Source organism: Coenobita brevimanus, chromosome 92, assembly GCF_032717465.1.
Source record: "Coenobita brevimanus isolate Jiangsu-jjx chromosome 92, ASM3271746v2, whole genome shotgun sequence".
In the NCBI taxonomy this organism is placed as follows: Eukaryota; Metazoa; Arthropoda; class Malacostraca; order Decapoda; family Coenobitidae; genus Coenobita; species Coenobita brevimanus.
Genome location: NC_137045.1, coordinates 9,079,222 through 9,101,510, shown reverse-complemented (window position 1 = coordinate 9,101,510; position 22,289 = coordinate 9,079,222). Strand labels below are relative to the sequence as shown.

At 38.1% G+C, this 22,289-nt stretch overlaps 1 protein-coding gene across 3 annotated transcripts in view; it reads left to right on the top strand.

Moving 5' to 3' along the window:
* The window catches only part of LOC145412251 (death-associated protein kinase dapk-1-like), a 58,661-nt gene that overhangs the window by 10,493 nt on the left and 25,879 nt on the right, over window positions 1–22,289 (top strand). For all 3 annotated transcript variants that reach the window (XM_080282196.1, XM_080282195.1, XM_080282194.1), the window contains 5 exons: window positions 1,349–1,469; window positions 2,536–2,752; window positions 3,397–3,717; window positions 6,533–6,654; window positions 9,836–9,973. In XM_080282196.1, coding sequence (XP_080138322.1) covers window positions 1,349–1,469; window positions 2,536–2,752; window positions 3,397–3,717; window positions 6,533–6,654; window positions 9,836–9,973 — 919 coding nt within the window. The remainder of the gene's footprint in view (window positions 1–1,348; window positions 1,470–2,535; window positions 2,753–3,396; window positions 3,718–6,532; window positions 6,655–9,835; window positions 9,974–22,289) is intronic.

Genomic DNA, 22,289 nt, shown 5'->3' with positions numbered 1-22,289 from the left:
CTTCTTGCAGTCATACCCATTAAATTCATCTTGGCTTCACAGAAGGGCAATCCGTAAATCTTTGAAGCCCGCGAAAGTTGATTCCGCGAATGTGGAAGGCCTACTGTGTATAATTATATATATATCTATATCTATCTATCTGTCTATCTATCGATATATTGCTCATTGTTACATCCATGAGGATATATACTCCTTCAGAGTGTATCATCAAAATCCTTTTCTAGACTGTTATATCTTTGATAAAATTCTGTTGTGATATTTGCTGTTACACTGCCAAGATCAGTTTGTTTAATCAGCCATATAGCTTTTGATAGCTCCATAACCTGTAGCAAATGGCATCACCAGCTTTAAGTATTGAAAATTAGAGTACTCTTCAGTTTGCCAATCTACTATTCTCACTTTCTTTTCACCTGATATAATATTTCCGATGCTACCTTTGATCATTTTTGTATTATCTGAATTACTTTTATCTGTTTACCCTACATTTAGTAGAGTATAAATGTGTAATAGTCCTCTTCAAGACTGGATCTCTTCATTATGGAGGGTTGCATCCAGGAAGTCCTTACCACAATGAGGTAGGAAGGGATGTATCGGGAAGAGGTCGAGTGTATGTGACATAGTTGGTGTCATGTGTTTGATTGTGTATAGATAGGAGCCTGTAGCTTCTTCCAATAGAATATGATCTGCCAGGTCTATTTACATCCAGGTCTCTACCATATTTCAGTTCTGTATATTGTATTCCAGATATGTTATAGTGCATGTTTTTCCATTTGTTCATAAGTCTGTTGTAAGAATTTGTCTACAGCATACTTTTTTTTTTTTTTTCTCAATTTGTGTCAGCACATATAGAGTACATCTGTTCTTTATGTACTTTTGCCTCATAAACTTGCTCTTTTGTCTCATTAACTGTTAACTAATCAGTATTGTCACAGATTTTTTCTGTCACTTCTCTGTGGTAGGTGTCATAACTGTACCTTCTGAGTTAACAACAAAGTAGTTGTTATTGTATACTGTATATTGAGAACTCGCACATAACTTTTATCATTGTCAAATGTTCATACCCAATTGCTCACATGATTTCAATTTCTGAATTAGGATCACAGTATTCTTTCTTCTATTACTGCCATATAATGGGCTACATGAAGGTTACGGATGGTTTTAGTTCACACAGCTTCGTCTGGTAGCTGGTTGCATGAGGCATTTGTTCTCACTGGAAAACTATACTTCCCTTTGCCTGTATCATCATCACCTTTTACTAAATCGGTTCCCAGTTGTGTCCCCTTGACCTTCTTTTTGCAGGTATTATGTAGTCTCTCATGTCACTTTCTTCCCCTCTGATGTTGTCCAGGTGCCTTTGCTTGGCGGGATGCACAGTCGAGCAAAAGAGCCGTGAAGGCATCCTGGCAGAGGTGTCAGCCATGGCCCAGGGGTATGATGATATAGCTGATCTTCTCAACAAACTCAGAGCAGTTAGTACACTTCCTCTGTCACTATCATGCTCAGTCATTGTATGATGTTATTGTGCAATACAATTCTCTGCCTTCTAGATGTAGGGGTAGGTATTGGAATATATTCTTAACACTGTACACGGTTATGAGATATGAAAGTTATTGGGCTCCGACACCTTCAAGGGGATAATATGAGACTTGCTTTTACCAGTTCCTATCCTATAAAACACTTCAGTGTACCAGCATAACGGTAACCAAAGAGTAGACATAATTATTATAACCAGTACTGTGACCTACTCAGGAGAGAATCTTCAGTATTCTATTGGAGAAATAGAACCTTCAGGATTCATGCTTTTTTTTTCCCCCCCCATAAAGAAGGCACTTTTAGCTTCAAATAATCTGTAAAAATTATAGTAAAAATTGTATTTCACTAGTACAGTACTCAACAGTCACTGCAGTTATTGTAGAGGGTGTTTAAGATTAAATACAGCATAATACCTTTGTATATAGTGTATGCTGTGCTGTAGCAGATAAACTTATGAAATATGAACCTTTCTTTCTGGTGTTTGATAGCAGTGCATTAGAGTGTGCATGAATGAGTTTTGGTGTAAACAGTTGTCATTATAAAGGAGTGAGGGATTTGACAAGTACCTAAACATTAGAAAAGGTTTTTGTTTAAAGGGAGAGGGGATGTGAAAGTGAGCACTTGGTTTGTTGGGCAGAGTGAAATATGGCTGCAAGCTTGGTATCTAGCTCACACTCATCACTCCTAGCCAGGAAATTTTCAGCCACAAATACATAGAGGCAAAGTCCAAACTGTTACAAATCTTATTGCACGTCTTAACATTTTCATTTTCCCAATAGTTTCCAGCAACTAATTAGTTGGTTTTAGCCCTTGGATTAGCCTCTAGCCCCATCTATCTATCTATCTATATACCTAGGCTGCTTCCCCCATAGAAAACAATATTTGTGCCATGGCCAGCCTCAGTTTCGGGATTGTTAAGTGGAAACATTACATGATTTTTATGTATGTATGTATGTTTGTACAATACTGTGCGTTGAGTTCCAGTTTTCATACTTTGTTCAGGAACAGCAACGAGAGGAGTACATCCAGCAGCTGATCCCCACAGCATCATCACTGCCACGCATCAAGGTAAAGGTCTTAGGCCACTCTGGGGCTGGCAAGACCACACTGCTGGAGACACTCAAGACCGGCTACTTCTCTTCACTCTTTCGCCGCAGCAAGAGTGTTTCCTCAGCCACTACTCCTGCTGTCTCTGCCACTGCTGCTGCCATTGCCAAAAGTGAGCATTTGTTGCTCACTTTATATCTTATTATCTTATTTCTAGGGCAATCTACTTTTGTTTGCCAGGATAGTATATTGTGTATTAACTCAGGTTGTTTGAGCTGCATCTGTAATCCTTTACTATGTCTTGCTTCAGCAACTTGAGTTTAAACTTCTCTCCAAAGCCATCCACACTTGCATATCGAACAACTGTAGAGATACCACATACCTTTGTTGTACCTTAAGCTATATATATATATATATATATATATATATATATATATATATATATATATATATATATATATATATATATATATATATATATATATATATATATATATATATATATATATATATATATATATATATATATATATATATATATATATATATATATATATATATATATATATATATATATATATATATATATATATATATATATATATATATATATATATATATATATATATATATATATATATATATATATATATATATATATATATATATCCATTGTTACATATGTACCACTATCTTGAGAGAAATTCTACAGGAGTGTAAGTGTACCAAGTACCCATTAGGACTGTAACAAAAAGGGTCCAAAAGTTAGAACTTCCTTTGGCACAGTTTATTATATTATATCTTTGCACATTCCAGGTTCATCAGCTTTAAAAGGCCACTTTGAGATGGAGTCGCCCATGAGTTCACGGCAGAACTCGCTGACGTTTGAGCCATGCGAGAACTACACGAAGGGAGTGGATGTGCAGCAGGTCTCCATCTCTGGGGTCGGGGAACTGTCTCTCTGGGAGTTCTCTGGCCATGAGGCATACTTTCCTGTCTACGACCATTTCATTGGCAATACATCATGTGTTCATCTGGTGGTTTTCCCTCTCAACCGACCTTTTGATGTTCAGCTCCAGCAGTGTTCATTCTGGCTATCCTTCCTTCAAGCTCGTATACCTCCCATGGAACCACTCAGTAAGTTCTTCCTCTTGCTCATAGATTTTTTTGTGTGGTATGTATTGAGACCTATAGATCTCTAGAGACTAATTTCATGATAAGAGGAACATTTATAATTTTATGGTGGAAGTGGAACACAATGGAAAGAAAAATACCCCACACACATTTGCAGATGGTTCAGCCTGTGAGTAGGAACCAATACCAGAGATACTTGATACTTGACTGGTGTGTGAATGAGTGTGTGGCTTATTTCATCAGGAATGCTATTAATAGTTCTCCCTTTTTTATGCTTTTTCTTTCCTTCTTTCCTGGACTCTACCTCACTGCATCCGTAGGTGGGAAAAAAAGTTGGAATAAAAGCTTTACCAAATAAATACTGTACTGCAATCCCCCATTTATCCGACATAGCATTACTCAACATACGTCATTATCTGACAAAGCAGAAAATCTGACTGAAAATAAGCAGTATCCATTTTTTATTGCATTAGCTGACATCATGCATGAAAACCAAAATTTTCAAACCACTCGTCACCCCCAGCGGCACCCCTGTACCACCAATGATGGCCGCCAAAATGAAAGCAGATGCTCACTCCACCTCAGTCCAGAGTAAGCCAACCAATGTTGGCCTTTATTGCCATACCAGAGTTTTTGCAGGAGTTTATGTTGCATGCCTTTGTGATGTTTGCATGCCTGTAGCTCCTTCTGTGGAAAATAATAAAATGTTTTATGTAAATATGCACACAATTGATGCCAGCCTATTTCTTTGTGTTACATAAATTACATAGCTAGTTGGTTGCTTTCACTTCTGTTCATGTTCATTCACGCATCTCACTCTTGTAATAAATAAAAAAATATTCATAGTGCCTGTATCTCCTTGTGTGGAAAATAATAAAATCTTTATGTGAGTAAATGATGAGTGAATGGAAACGTGGCCCATTGGATTGGGCAAGTTTGGACTGTCTGGACATTTCTACTCCTCACCCTGCCATAGGATGGATAAGGAGTTCAGATGATGATGATGATGATGATGATATGTAAGTATGAGGGGTTGAGAATGATAGGGGCAAACTCACTGAAACATAGTTTTGAGAAAATGAGGGATAAAGTTTGCTCGTATGCAAATCATCATATCTCAACTGTACATTTATCAGTTTTGCTGAATGAGTTCTCATTTCAAAACCCATTAAATGCAGAATATGTCTGTTGTGGTAAATAAACTTATTTCTGGTTCTGGTGCAAACTGATGTTCAGTAATATAATGGTCTGAAATGAACATTAATGAAATTAATGAGATACTAAATTTTTGTTCTAAACACAACATTTATAATCACTCTAAGTATTAAATAAATGTTAAACAAAGGTAACACTCACTCTAGGTGACGTGTCTGTTCCGCTAAAGATGCTGGTGTGCTGAGGAGGGTATGGTAGGTAATTAGTAGTCAACCTGGTCATCATCTGATGCCACCTCCTCCTCTGCAAGTGAAGTTGATTGGTTGTCAATGACATCATCAAGAAATCCATGCTGGTACTGTCCTAAGTATCCTGAGTACCTTGAGGTCTTCAGCTTTTTCCTTGGAGATCTGTATGGCTTGGTGGTACTTGACAAGCAGGGGTACCACAGCAAAGTTTAAGGTTGGGGTATAAGCTGGGCTCTTCCGTTTTGGAGCTTGAGTTCATTGGTGTGAGACAAATTGTAGTCAGGTGCAATGACAAAGCCTTGTTTATGATTTTCTTCAAAAATGAAGACCCTGCCATCCTTAAAATTTGCACCTTGGAAAGTCTTCTTCCCACTGGGGGAAGCTGGGTGCTGTCCAGAAGTGACTGTAGCTTGATTCTCATTGGCTCATGTCATCCTTCCTGTATGCTGATTGGTTCAAGGAAGAGATGTAGCATGTGATTGGCCAGGAGCACCATGGGCATGTTTGCCTCTGTTAGTCCAAACCAGTTACCAACTCTCGCTTGTGATCTTGGCAGAATACACCAAAGCTTTCCATTGGGTTTACCTTGGGAAGACAGAGGTGAACTCACATCCATTCATTCTCATATTGTAGAGCGAAGTCTACTGAAAATGCTTACTGTATTTAAAAATCACACTTTTGCTTAGGTGGTAGGTTCGGCTGTATCATTCTCAGCACCTCATATGTGTGCAGGTGGCATTACCCTGTCTCTTTTTTGTTATGTAACTTACCCAGTATGTAGCTAGTTGCCTGCTTTTGGCTTTGCTCATTTCCATCCACACATCTCACCCTCAGTTTTAATAAATAATAGTATTCAGAGTGCCTGTAACTGAACAAGCATTGATTGTGGATGAGACAGGCCTGTGGTGGAATATGTTTAAAGGAAATGCATTGTTAATCATTGAAATAACATTGACATAATGTGAGTGGTTGTGTAAGAATTATATAATGAGTATATAAAGGTGGCCACTGGAAAATCAGTAACAAGACAGGTTGTGTGTATAGGGATTTAGAGGGGTTATGTCTCATGTAGGTGGGTTGGGGGAGCAGTACGGCATCATCTGGGGGGGGGGGGAGAAAAAAAAAAAAAAAACAGCCGGCTGTGCCTTTGCTGAATTATGGTGGATGAATGGGGCATTACCATAATCCTTTAAATAGGCGAAGTATTAATCCTTTGAATCCAGTGATTGTTTTTTCTTGCCATCTCCAGATGGTTTTATTTGGCTTTGGAACAATTTAGAACTGGAGAGCATAGATATAGCCCTATTTCTCTACTGAAAGTCTGTCCTAAGTTGAATAAAATTGTCTGAAGACAGTAAGAATGAAGTGGCAGTTTTGTCATTGAACTGAAGGTAGTTAAGTGTTTGTATCTCCAGATGTGCGAGGGAAGCCAAGCAAAGCAGCAAAAGTGGCATTGGTAGGGACTCACGCTGATACAGCACAGTGCCACCGTAACCTGCAAGGAGAGTATATTGCCCCACAGGTCCATTTACTTCAGGTACGTCCACATTCTTAACCCGTTTAACCAAATGTCATTTTTATTTTCTGCGTATTACCACCACTTCAGTCAGATATGGCCCTTACAGGTCTCTGGTCTTAGGGGTGATTGGAGTTGATTGCTCACGTAATACCACTCTTGTGGTAGGTGATGGTGACCATCAACCCCACACTTGATGTGGTGCTGCCTACTTCTTGCTTCACCTTTATCATTCTTTTTTTTTTTTGTCTGCTCTCCTCTTCCAGTTTCCCTCATCTTTTCTGCCACTTTTTATCACTTCATTCCTTTTGAGGTGGCTTTACACTGAGTGACATGTCAAATGGTTTCCTCTAGCTAAACCAGGAAACCATTTTCAGCATTGGGTAGTAACCATATAACCAACCCACATGTGTTCCCTACATGTCAGCAAGTGGATTGACAGAGGGTTAGTGCTCCCTCCCTGTAAAACTTTTAACTCAAAAGACAAACGGCCACCTCTTATGGGATTATGGCTTCTGGCTAAAGATAGATAGATAGATGAGGTAGGTGACTGGTCACCCTCAACTTAAATTTCTTAGCTGAGTATTGTATCCCAGGATTGCTCTATGCTCTTGATAGGACAGTAATGGATTGGACAGAGGATGGGTGGTTACTTCCAGATAAGTTGTTCAGTTTGGGGAAAATCTCTTCTGTTGATGGGGGTTATGGAGATTTTGTTTAATCCCCCTCAACAGGAAGCAGCTAAAAGTAACTGTTTGGTGGTATAAAAAATAAATTAAAAAGCACTGATTCATTAGCTATAATGAACACTGATGTGTAGGATGAGTATGTTCCTTAATAATCATATGAAGTAACATCCTGTTGTTTTGAATTTCTTTCTTTAAATTGTTTGACTTTATTGGAAAGAAACAGTTTTTTTGTTATCCATAAATCGTCCACCCTTTCATTGCTTCATCAGGAGAATAGGTTATTCATCCAGACATTTTGGATGAGAGTGACTGGTCACCTTCCCCAGACACCTTGATGGGTCACATCTGGTTAGAGTGCTTTAATTCACAAGACCATCAGAGACTTATTCCAGTTAGGTCCTTGTACTTTAATATCCTGTGTGTGTGTGTGTGTGTGTGTGTGTGTAAGCCTGAATGGTAAATAATAAGATTTATGGTCCATTTCTGTGTGTGTGTGTGTGTGTGTGTGTGTGTACAGTGTATATTATTATACACTCAAACCACGATTTAAGGGACCTCCATTTAAGGGATTTTTGATATAGGGACTCTACATTCTACCTGACAAACAGACAGGACCATTCAAAAATGATATGTAATGTCTAGGTTATACACATTAATATGTTTCTTTATACAGTACCCTTAAAATAATATTCATAATCATAAAAATAAGTAAGATAAGTGAATCAGTAATTTCATTTCATAATAAGATTGTCTTTATGTGTGGTAAAACAGTGGACATTTTCAAGTAAGGGACAAGTTGATTCCCCATTTAGTCCATTAAATCTGGGTTTGAGTATATATATATATATAGAGAGAGCAGCCGTGGCTCAGTGGGTTAGAGCCGCTCTGACCAAAGGGTCGGAGGTTCGAATCCACCCAAGGGTCATTGGTAGACATCAGGAAGGGCATCCGATCATAAAGTGCTACACGCTTCAAAAGTAAAGTCCTCTAACCAGGGGCAATGCCTTAGCCCTTATCAAAAAATGGGGACACGGCGTAAAACTCAAAAAATATCTATCTATCTATCTGTCTATCTGTCAATCTATTTATCTATAGATAGATAGATAGATACACACACACACACAAACACACACACACACACACATATATATATATATATATATATATATATATATATATATATATATATATTTATATACTGTACATACACACACACACACACATATATATATATATATATATATATATATATATATATATATATATATATATATATACTATACATACAATATATATATATATATATATATATATATATACATACAATATATATATATATATATATATATATATATATACATACAATATATATATATATATATTTAGATATATATATCATTTCATTCATTTTGTTTTGTTTCATTTTTAAAGGCTCCAACATGGTTGCATGCATCAGCCTTGGTCACCTAATGGCAGCTTTCCACGCTGCACGATCCATTGGAGCCTCCCTGTTCAGTCGCTTAACCCTGAGGTCACACTTAATTACCTCGTCCCATGTCTTTCTCGGTCTACTCCTCATCACCCCACCCCCAGTATTAACACTTCTCAGCTTCCTCACCCAATTATCCACCCCTGTCCTCTCCACATGTCCAAACCATCTCAGTCTACCTCTCCTTATCACAACATCAATACACTGTATATATATACCGGTATGTACTGTATATATATATATATATATATATATATATATATATATATATATATATATATACTGAATTTAATCTTTATCTGACTTGACATAGATGAATCAGTCCATTGCCTGAGGCCCAGCAGCCCTGATTTCATAGTGTCCTATCAGATGGAGTTCTTGTGTTGGATCCCACCACGAGCTTGTTCCATTCATTATGTTTCTGGAGACTGGGGCACATTAACAATTTAGTGTATTGCTAACAACAAGAGAATTTTTATAGCATGTCAGTGGGCTTATGGAAGAGCACTGAAATTACTTATAACACAAATTAAATCTCAATATTGTAACAATCCCTGGTAAGACTTGTAACCTAAGATATCAGAGTTGGTACCAGTTCTGTATTAAGATCACCTGGTCATGCTGGTTATATCCTCTTCTGTGTGGAGGTTGAGACAGTATATTTCTCATGAGGATATAATGTTTACCAGAAACCTTCCATTGCATGCTGAGAAACATTCTTATATTGTGACCTTGTATCCTTCTGTCAGTCTGTGGCTTTTGAGTTTGCATTCGTCATTGTGTTACTTAGCATAGGTGCTTTACTAAACTGTGATGTACTCTCATACTGAATGCTGGTATATCTTAGACCTGATATAATGTAATGTGATGTGATGAATGAAAGCATTATACCCATATGTAGAAATGTTGTTTATTAGAAAGATACAGTACATCATTATCTGTGTCTACTTGTAACTCTTATACTGTATTTGAACAGTCCATTACACTATGATATCAAGATGCGATATGATGGATGCTTTCACAGGAGAAGCTGCTGGACTTGTATGGTGGTGTATTTGACATCCATGAGTCAGTGTTTGTGATGGATGCCACTGCCCCAGGTTCAGCTGCTGCTCGTGCCCTCAAACAGTATCTTGCTGATTGCAAGGCCAAGGTCACTCAGGTAAGTTACTAGCAGTTCTCGTTAATATTAATTAGTAAAAGTTATGACAACTTTACTGACCTCTTGTGCCAGTACAGGTCACAGCAGGATCAGGAAGCTGTAGACCAGCTGTTGGAAAATACTGACAAACATGCCACATCTTATCTGGCTTCCTGCACCACAAGGCTGTGTGAACGATGGGAATATTTTAAGTAACAGGATTTAAATCTACTGGTACTCTTATACATTATTGGATGACCTGTAAATAGGTATTGACTGTTATTATCCATTCATTCAGTCAGTCTTGGAAATCTCTTGAAATGAGGAATGGATTGGCCTAGGGCTGCATTATGTAGTTCAGGCAAAGCTAATTCAGTAAATGTTAGATGGTAGTAACCTGTATGGTTATTGTTTGATATTTTAGCTTCAAACCATATAAAAACTGACATTGAACTTCCTTAAGATTATAACACATTGTAGGTACCGTAGTTGATATATATATATATATTTTTTATACAGGTTTACTCAGGGTGTTTAATCTAGTGCGATTAAATTTGTGGGAAAATGTGTTAGTGTATTTGTTCATGAATTCTGCATTTATGTTACTGCCTTACCATAAACTGATATTATTTTTTTCAGGGTGTTTCTCCATGCAGGCTTGTTTATTTACAAAAAATCAGTCCTAGGAACGTAAATAATTATTCATTTTGCATCTGTAGTTAAGCAATGCTGTGATGCAGAGTGACACATCTGGATCTCCTGTTTTTAACTTCTCTGTTCTTCTTCATGTACATGCTCTATGATAGCATGACATCTGCCAGTTTCTGACAAATTAACCCCCTAAATTTATTAAAATCCTGAATTGCATGTTTCATTGCTGTTCTCATGTTAACTGTGATTTGGTTCAATTTCCTCCTCTGAAATTTAAACTCATTCTGGTTATGATTGTGCATAATTGTGTTAAAACTTACCTGTGCTGCATGTGATCATGAAGCTGATACCATATTTATCACTGGACATTCTGAAATGGGAAAATATAGGTATAAGTTGTGTTTATGATGCAGCTGCACATTACAGACTTGAGAAGGATGCCCTTCAAGTTTTTCTTATTTTCACCTTACTGTACTATATTGCTAGAGGTATCAGAAATTGTCATGCTGTAACAGCTTTCTTTAGTGTTCTTGCAAGGAATCTGATACCAACTGATATTTACTGATAGATTAAATAGGCTGTCCAGTTTCATAGAAGCTCGGAGCCAAGGCCACTACTGATCTGTGTTTCAGGTGATGTAGTGATATATGTACAGTACTAACTATACAGTGATAAAGTGGGTATATTGACAACTAAAGAAGTGTGAAAAGACAGTAAACACCAACAGTGACTAAAACATCAGGATTAGCTGTTATCATTTTTCCCATTGTTGTTCCTGTTAACAGAATTGGATAATCAAATTCCTCATGAATATTTCATGTTTCCTTTCTTATGCACTGTAGCCAACTGGTGAGCTGTGTCACTTATACTTTAAGGTCAGGATCTTTCACAACCAAATATAATTATCTGATAGTAGTGAAAATAAATACTAAAATGTCCAAGCTCTTGTTTAGAGGTGACTGTAATCAGTGATCATATATGATAAATCAGCATCTGACACTAGTTCACTAACAGTAGCCATTTAATAATTGCAGAATAGTTAGTGAATATAACAAAGGATGTATTATATGCTATTTAGTTACCCTCAGGATGCCATTATTAATACTACCAGACAAAATCATATGTACCATTACCATTCATCTCCTCCTTCCTTTCTTTTCACTTTACATTCCTCACTGTCAACATCTTCTATTTCATACTCTCCTACTCTTATGCTTTCCTGTTTCCCATCTGTAGATTGTGCCCATATTGGGAAATAGTATTAGGAATAGAATAGTGATAGCGCTGGTTGTCTTTTAGTATGTACAGTAATCCCTCTGTTACCCAGACGGCCACTATCCAGGCAATCTATTATCCAGACACTGTGAGTTGGCTGTTCAAAACCATTATTCGTACATTTTTCTATTTTATCTGAACAAAATGCTTGCCTCTGGGTGGAAATTATGGTCACTGTAGGGTATGGCCATGCAGCGGTGATTGCTTGTCTGTGTTTGATAGGTCTGCTTGACCATGGTAATTACTTGGCCATGGTTTATAGGTCTGCTTGGCTTGGTGAACAAGCCTACATCTTTTCTATCCTTAATGACCTAGAGCAGCTTGTACAGCACCCTACCTGTATCCCTGACTGCCTTGGAGAGAGCTCCAACATACTTGACCTCTTCCTCACAACTAATCCTTCTGCTTACTCTGTTAATCTTTTCTCTCCGTTGGGCTCCTCCGATCACAACGTTATTACTTTAACCTGTCCTATCACTCTGGTACGGCCTGTGGACCCTTCAGGGAAACGTCGTCTGTGGCATTTTGGAGCCGTGGACTGGGAGGCCCTCAGGCAGTACTTCTTTGATTTTCCCTGGAATGATTATTACTTCCATGGCCGGGAGCCATCTGAGTGTGCCTTGCGCATTATGAAGGTTATTCTCTCGGGCATGGAAGCATACATTCCTTTCTCATATCCTTTGACGAACGCAAGAAAGCCTTGGTTTAATCACGCTTGTTCTAATGCTGTCCGCAACAAGGAGAGGGCCTACAAAAGGTACCGGAGCCAACACACTCCTGAATCACATCATCTTTACATTTCTGCCCGGAATCGTGCTAAGTCTGTTCTTCGCTCTGCTAAAAATAATTTCATCTATACTAAATGCTCTCAACTCTCCAACTCGAATTCTTCCCGCTCCTTCTGGCACCTTGCCAAAAATCTTTCTAACAACTTCACCTCATCATCCTTCCCTCCTCTTTTCTACTCTGATGGTTCTGTAGCTATTTCTTTTACTGATAAAGCAGATCTCTTTGCACAGACTTTCTCCTCCAATTCCACCTTAGATGATTCCGGTGCTGTTCCTCCATCACTTCCCCCCTCTGACTTCCTCATGGCTGACATTAAAATTTCTTCAGTTGATGTATTTTCTGCCATCACTAGCCTCAGTACTAACAAGGCATATGGGCCTGATGGGGTCCCTCCTGTTGTTCTCAAGAACTGTGCTTCTGTGCTTACACCCTGCCTAGGCAAACTCTTTCGCCTTTGTCTGTCAACTTGTACCTTTCCTTCTTGCTGGAAGTTTGCTCTCATTCAGCCAGTCCCAAAGAAGGGTGACCAATCCCAACCCTCCAACTATCATCCAATTGCTTTAACAAAAAAAGCAATTGGAGTTTTCGAGTCAATTCTCAATAGAAAAATTTTAAGGCATCTTTCTTATCACAACCTTCTTTCCGATCGTCAGTACGGGTTCCGTCAGGGACGCTCCACTGGCGATCTTCTCACCTACCTTTCAGACTCCTGGTCATCCTCCTTTCGGGACTTTGGCGAAAGCTTTGCCATTGTACTTGACATCTCAAAGGCTTTTGATCGAGTCTAGCATAAATCTTTAATTTCCAAACTGCCCTCCTACGGTTTCTATCCTTCTATCTGTGCCTTCATCGCTAGCTTCCTTTCTGGTCATTCTATAGCCACTGTTGTAGACGACCATCATGCTTCTCCTAGATCTATCAACGGTGGTGTTCCTCAGGGCTCTGTCCTATCACCAACTCTCTTCCTTTTATTCATCAATGATCTTCTAAGCTGTACATCTAACCCTATCCACTCATACGCTGATGACTCCACCCTTCACCTTTCCATTCGGTTCCCACAACGCCCATCTCAACAGTTACTTCAACAAACAAGGGATGAGGCAATGGCACACCTAATGTCTGACTTGGCTCGTATCTCTGACTGGGGTAAAAATAATATGGTTGTTTTTAATGCATCTAAGACTCAGTTCTTACACCTATCAACCCAACAAAATCTTCCACAGGTATACCCACTAATGTTTAATAATATTCAGCTTAATCCTGCATCATCCTTGACCATGCTTGGGGTTTCATTTACACGGGACTTATCTTGAAAAGATCATATTACATCTCTTGTGAAATCTGCTTCCAAGAGATTGGGTGTGCTAAGCCGACTCCGCTCTTTCTTTACCCCTGGACAATTGTTGACTCTATACAGGGGTTTTATCCGCCCCTGTGTGGAGTACAACTCTCATGTGTGGGGAGGCTCCCCACATACAGCTCTTCTCAATAGGGTGGAGTCAAAGGCTTTTCGTCTCATTAGCTCTCCTCCTCTTACTGACTCCCTTCAACCTCTGTCTGTTCGCCGCACTGTTGCATCTTCATCTGTTTTCTGTCGCTACTTTAATGGTCACTGCTCCTCTGAACTGTCTGCTTGCATTCCTCCACCTCTACGACGGGTGCGTAGCACCCTTCTGGCAGCAAACTCTCATCCCTTTTCTGTCCAACTCTCTAATGCAAGAGTTAACCGTTACTCCCAGTCTTTCGTTTATGGAACAGGTCAGCTCTGGAACTGTCTCCCTCTGTCTGTATTTCCTGCTGCCTATGATCTCCAGTCTTTCAAACGCAGTGTGTCCAGGCATCTCAAAATGATCAGATCTTGAATTTGGCTCTCTATTGTATTTTGTTTTTCTTTTGGAGGGAACTGTTACTGCGGGCTCATGGCCTTTGGTTCCTTCTTCCTCGCATTAAAAAAAAAAAAAAAAAAAAAATTTATAGAGTAGTGTTAAACAACAGGAGCAGGTGTTGTACGATGTACTGTCGTGGCCTTTTGCACTGGCTTTCAGAGTTACTTTATGTACAAGCGGGGGACCAGGGGAAAAGTCTGTTATCTGGATGGAGCCATTACCCAGACATGCCTGTGGCTCTGGAACGTTGGATAATCGAGGGATTACTGTAATTTTTTTGCTGTTGTGTTTTTAATTTGTCAGTTCTAAGAGAAATAAAAGGTTAAAAGTTTGAAGGAAGTGTAGGTTAGCTTTCCTCTGTGAAGGGCTTAATATGAAACAAGACTGAGTACAGAGTCTGCAGGAAAATTGCATTAATTTATAGATGTGGTATGACATGAGTTGGACTGAGGCCAAGAAAGCAGTGGAAATCAGACTGTTAAAGAATGTATATGGGTTGCATTGCTTAGATGAAAGATGTAGAGTAATGGAGCCAATTGACCAAATAATAGAAATGATCGTAGTTAAATGGTATGGTAATATAGTAAGAATGAACATGAAATGGTGGTGAAAAGGGCATCTGTGAGTGAAGTTGAAGGTGGGAGGAGGTGCTGAAGGCCAAGATGATGATTCATTGTGATTAGCTAGTATGTCAGAAAGCAAGGTGTAGATGTTGAGGACACAAAAAACTGACACAGAAATTCAGTGGATAAATGAGTTTGTGTGGAAGTGCATACAACGTGGGTTGCATTCCCTTTCTTAACCTGGGAGTTTGTACAGTGGCTTTATGCCAAAGGCATATTTCAAGTGTATTTGGAAGAAAGTAAGTACAATGAAACCTCCTTGATCATGGTTAATTGGTCTGCCAGACAACAACAGTATTGAAAACCCGTAGTAAACAAATCATACAATAAATGGGAATAAATGTAATTTATTCAGTGCTCACAAGCTTACACTCACTGTTTGTCTAATTGCCTAATCCCTGAATATTAACCACTAAATAGACTGGAGGAACTGGATCAGTATGTTTTTGATGCTCTTGATCGTGAACCAGGTGACCCATGTCTCACATATTTTTCATAGCTTGTGAGCCAGCATTTTTGACAGTGATTTTTTGCCTTTGAACAAGAAATTTTCATACTAAACGAAACCTAACATTAAATTTTTTTCCTTATTAATTCAACAATTCTCATTAGTTCTCATTCAAATAGTTCATTTACCCTGAAACAGTTCTGTCATTGCTTCAGTTCATTCTTAATGACTACCCAGGTCAAGGCAAAATTTCCATCACTGGTATCTACTGAGGCAGTTTATAAGTGATTGTGAAGTGCTTAATGCATTATTACATTTTTGGGTTTGTATGTGGAAACCAGTTGCTGCAAGGCACACCGTTACCATAGTAACCAGTACTGTACATACCCAGAGACTTACTGCTCTGGCAACCTGTATCTTCATGTATATTTTCACTCATCTGTCTTAACAGCTATTTGAGAGGATATAATGCTGTAAGTCATTTTTATTATGCTAAAAACAAAAGCAATAAAGCAGTGTAGTTGTTTTTTTGTGGTGTTAAATACACTGATAAATATTGTTTACAGCCATCGAAGAGATAATAATGTATTTATTTTTCTCCTGTTTAGCATGTGTACTGCATGGAGGAGTGCAGTATTTTTACTGCTCTTCTTGAATTTGCTCAGTTTTCTCATAGCTTAACTGTGATCAGTGGAATTTTTACCTGATTTTTTTTTTTTAATATAAGATTACGATCAAGAAAAACCTCATTAACAAAAACAGAGATCAAGGAGGTTTGATTGTAGTCTGTGTGTTGACAGTATTTGCAGTGGAAGTTGAACTGAGGTTTGAACGGTTTGAATAATGTGATCATTGTATGGTTTGGTTTACTGAGAACCCTATTCTTAGTTCTCTCCTCTGTTTCTGTACAATACCCACCCCCCATTTTCATAATGGTTGATACAGCTAGAATGTTGGTGGTGGTGGTGGTGATTTAAATATCGAATAGGTAGCAGTTGCTGTAATGATAACTTGTGGCAGTACCACTTTACCTCCACCACCACCACCTCCTCCTCCTCCTCCTCCTCTTCTTCTTCCTCATTCCATCCACTTCACTTAATGGTATCATCATTGTCATAACCCCATAACCCAATTTTTCTTGCTTATATTGAGTGTGCAGGTCTGCAGCTTGGCTGTTTGATCACTTGCAGAACATTGAGGGAAATCCCAGTTTATCTCCCTGTAAATTTCTTAAGGGGGCTGCTTGCACATTATGTCAGTTGTGCCAGTACAAGAGGGGGTAATTGGGTGTCCACTCTGTTTCCTGACTCGGTCATCTTTTAGGAAATTCAGGAAATTTGTTGGTTGTATCCTTCTTCTTTTAATCTATATAATTTATTCAGTATTATACACATAGAGTATTTGAACATTTCTGTCTACCATCAGTTTTTTATCTCCTCTGCCTTCAGTTACATTATATATCATTCATAGTTGTTGGCCTGTCGGTATTTGTTGATGTCAGTAACAAGCCATGGTCGTACATGGACATCGTTACGTCATTTTATCACATTTTTGTTACAAGCCACTGCCTGAGTTCAGTACACTTGATACATTGTTACATCAGTGCACTTCCCATAAGTACAGGGCTAAAGTGCTTTTGATACAATACTTATTTAAAGTCCAGCTTATTCAGTCAGCTTATGTATTTGATGTTACAGAGTAATACCACACAGATAGACTGAGGTGGTTTGAACGTGTGGAGAAAATTTGTGAGAGGAAGTGGGTGAAGCAATGTACAGACATAAACATGGAAGGGAGAGCCCTTTTAGGCAAACCAAAGAAAGTGTGGGTTATGGTCCTAGGAAGGCACCTCAGGGTTAAGAGACATGACTGGGAAGCTGTTTTTTCTCATTCTTTTTCATATTCCATGTGTTCCATTATAATCTGACTATAGTACTTTATTACATTTTTCTTAACCTTCTTTTATCTGCCTCTGCTTTTATTTCTCTGCATTCTCACTCACTTGTCCATATGCTGTATGACTCCTAGTAACTATCGTCACTTATCATGTAAATACTGTAATTTCTACCACATTCTCTCTTCACTTGGCCCAACATTATCCTGAGTATTATTATAACGAGAGTTAACTCTAACACATGTCATGCAAAGATGTCTTTCATTTTCACATTCACACTCCTGATCACTGCTTTCATGCACTTGCCACTTCTCTATCTTGCTGAACCATCTCCTTCATGCATTTGTCCATCTCCCTGATTTTATCCCTTACATAAATTCTCTAATCCACTAACTAATCTTTACAGATATTCCCCATCATTCCTAAGTAGCATATCATCATCCACAAATAGAAGGGAAGTTTACAGCTGTACCCCATGTCCTTCCTCTGGTTTCCAGCTGGCCCATTGCCCTAACCTTTGCCTCCTTATAATCCAGCAAAGTATACAAGTAGCCATCAGACAGCCTTCTTTTGAACCTAGCACACTAAATAATACACTTTTGGTTAGTTGTAATAATGACATCCAGGGGCACATTAGCGAGATATTCACTGAGGTATGTCAAGACACTGAATTATAGCCTTGAATGGGGTAGGATGGTTGTTTATACCATCATATTGGGAGGTCAGAATAAGTCAGAGTAAGTTGTGAATTAGAGGAAAATATAGTGTGATGAAAGATGCTCTGCCCTCTGTTCATATAGGGATGTATAATGTTAAGCAGTGCTTCTGGTAGCTCCATAAATTTTTATTATGTAGGTATTTTTCTTAAGATTCATATAAATAATTGTGTGTTTTCACTTAGAAAAGGAATATTGGAGTTGTTTGACTGGTGACAATCAGCATAATAATTTAAAACCAATGGAAAAGAAGATTGTTGCCATTTTGTGGTTGGTCAGCATTTCTGTGGGATTTACATTTTGTATGAGAGATATCTTTCAAAAGCAGTAGAAGCAGCAGTGAGTCCTGAAATTTCTCGATGTAGTATTGTTTTACATGGTACAATACAACAAGATGAGAGAACTGTAATGATCTTATCAAATTTATTTGTTATGACAGTAAGTCATAAGTCTGAAATGTGTAAGTAATGGGAGGTACTATATGGTAGGGTTTTTAAAGAATGAATAGAATTAATAATTACATACTTATACATCAGTTACTAGTGGGACTGCCTTATCTTGTATATGAGAGGAGGTGAATGTTGTACAACTTTGATTCAGATAATGGAACAAAGTTTACATTCATAGTTATGCATAAAGAAATGTGTAGTCAAGTGTTTTATGCTGTATTAATGTGTTGTTCCACTTAATGTAGGCTTTCCTCCACCCACTTGCTGGTATGAAATGAAAATTTCATTTTAAAGATATGTTAATTTATTGTCGTAGAATTTCTATTACTGATAATTTATCAGTATGAAGAGAACAGACTATAAATTGATAAAAATTTTAGATGAATAAGTAATGAAGAATAAGGGCATTTATTTAATGGTATCCAGTTGCACTGGAATCATGCTTCATGAGAATATTCACCAACTTTAAGTTGCTGTATAGTATGCTCATGGCCTCTTTTCCAGTAGTTGGAAAGCTGTGGTTTGAGACTATTATTGCAGTATATAGAGTATATTACAGTGTACAGTGTTTTTTGTATACATGTATTTCACATCAGGAGGAGACAGTTTCTTTTAGGTTTTGTTAATAACTACACTACATTAAGCACTGTATAAAGCTTGTAAAAGGCAGTTCCCTGTCAAATTGGTTTTCAAAGTCTTTGTGATGTAAGTTTAGTTCTGTCCTGACTCTTCCCTCCCCACTTACTAATACACTAACTGCTTGTCCCTCTTGGTACCCCTGTAACTTAGAGGCAGTACAAACCAGGCTTGTGTTAACCAGGCTAGTGTTAACCTCAGACAGCTTAAGGGAAGAATAAAACAAGTCTCAAGTGAAGTCCTTTACTCTGATAGACTGTTATTACTTTATTTGTGCCAAGTATGTACACTGTATGCCCTTCAGATGTCAGCTTTGGCACCTGTTTCTTAGGTAAATATACAGTACTGGTATGTGCAGACAAATACACATTACTTTATAACTTGCCAACTAATATAATGTATCCCTGTAGAAGACAATACTTTCCAATAATATTGTTTACTTGTAAACTGCATTTGGTTAATTAGTTAAGTGAATAAGATTTGCACTTTACCCTTGTGCTGCCAGTGGCATGAATCATAGCAAAAGCTGAAACTGCCAGTGGCATCAATCAGGCATCACCAGCAAAAATTACTTAATGAATCCCAGCAAAAATTGTCCATTTGTCATCTCAAATAGTATATGCCCAGACACTTACCACTCTAGGACACCACTGCCTTTGGCAGTGGCATTATGCCTTTTTCATTTGACTGTGCATAATCATGTTCACCCCCCCAAAAAAGTCTGTCTTTTGATAGACAGATCTGAACTTGTCTTCCACAAATTGTCAGTACATTTCTTTGCAAAGAGTTTGGTTCCTAAATGAATAATTTTGGCATCATAATGACTGAATATCATCATAACTTCGGTAAAGTTTGGAAATGGGAAAAAAATATGTGTACAGTAGTAAAGAAAATTACCACCGAAATACATGCACCATTGTGTACATCTGTTCATATTTTTCATCTGTTCTATATACCTTTTGGCATCCTCGAGCAAGGATAAATACTGAATTTTTTTTTTCCAATTTCAGTAAACCCTTCATAATTCAAACTATATTGGGCTCTAAGGTAGTTTGACTTACCTGATTTTCCATCATCATCATCTAGTCCTGTGTTGCCCCATGAGGAGCATAGGAGCCTGGGGCTAGGCAAGTTGGTCCTGACATTTAAGATGAGAGTGACCAGCCATACTCATCCCTGAGAGGCATTATGTGAACAATAAACCCCAACCATCCCTTGGATATAAATTTGCACAGGCTAAATCCAACTGGAGCACCTGAATTACCCATTAAACCACCAGGCACCATATTCTGGTCATATGGTTACCACCCAGCATTGGAAATGGTTTCCTGGTATACAGGAAACCATTTGGCTCATCACTCAGTGTAGAGTCACCCATAGGCAGAAGGAAGACACAAGAATGAAGGAAAACAAGACAGAAGAGGGAGTGTAGTCACATGTAGGCATAAGGAAGAGGAAAGAATGAAGGAAAGAAAGACAGAAGAGGATGGAAGGAAGGAAGAGAGGAAAGTACAGTCGCCCGAGAGCAGCGCTACATCGAGATTTTCTAAACTAAATAGAAATAATTGCAAAAAAAAACAAATATTAATCCCCACAATAGTCACACATTACATGGGATTACTGTACTTGTTTATTAATACTAAACTAAAGAAGCATTATAAAGCAATAAAAATAAACAATAAATACAATTTGGTGCATGTCATGGGCTAGGCTAGGCCAGGAGGTTGCATTGCATAAGCTAGGTTAGGGTAGGCTAAACAGATAAAGTTGGGGAAGTACTGTACTGTATGAGAATCTTTGAACACACACCAACAGTGCAGGCTATTGGCATGTAAAAAGCAGTAGAAATGAACAATAGAAAAACAATTCAGTGCATTTCATTTCTTAGATTGATGGATGTCTGTGCGAAGACTTTCATAGGTTAGGCAGCTTGTGTTGGAGACAGAGGTGGAGGAGCACAACAATCACCTAATTAGGATACGTACAGTTCTGCACTTATTATCTTCACTTCACAATCAGTTAAATTAAAATGTAACACTTGGAATATAATAAACTAAAATGTACCATTTGGAATGTAATAAACTAAAATGAAAAAGTGAAACAATACAATTAGGTGACAGTGCAAGAGTGGTGTGACCTCACTCAACGACGGTCAGATGCAGACTGACTGTGTGTCTGCCTTCAGCTGGCTACCAGCCCCGAGTGTCGGGACAACATTGCCAGGCTTATTTTCCAACAAAATTGCCACAAAAGATAAAATATTCACAAAAGTTCCCACTTAGAGATGAAATTCCCACAAAAAATTCCCACTAATTTAATGGCTGAAGTGTCCCACAAAAGTTCCCACAAAAGGCCAATTCTCCCACAAATTTGTGGGAAATTCCCACAGAGTGACAAGGCTCTGTCTGAGTTCGAATTACTGGAAATTCCGCCTTCTGCAGGGTCAACTTATCGAGGTTTTACTGTATATAAGCTTCCCCTGCATCAACAAGGCTACCCACAAGCTATGGTAACCTATGTAGGTGAATCATAGGATTTCTGCTATGAAAACTAGGTGTGCCATGCTATAACAAGCAATTTTAGACTGGAAAACTTATGACATCACAGTGTGAAGAGGAAGGAAGATTACAGGATGTTTGGCAGTGAAATGGTAAACCATCTGTGCCAGATTGGCTGTACTGTGCTTTAAGATAAAATATATATTTTTCTTTTCATGCTTTCAAACTTAAAGTAGTTGTAATAAGTTTTGCAGTACAAATTGCAAAGAGTAACTTCCAGCTAGTGTTTTTTTTCCTGTAATGTTAAGTAAAAATCTTCTGTGATGAAAGTACAGTATTGTACTCTTGAGTTTGTAAAGGGGGCTATGTCTTTGTTGCCCTGTCTATCAGTATGAGACAAGGGTAAGAATATTGAATGAAGAAAGTTGCTTATGTCAAATTTTTGTTTTTCATATTTGCAGTTTTAAGTGGG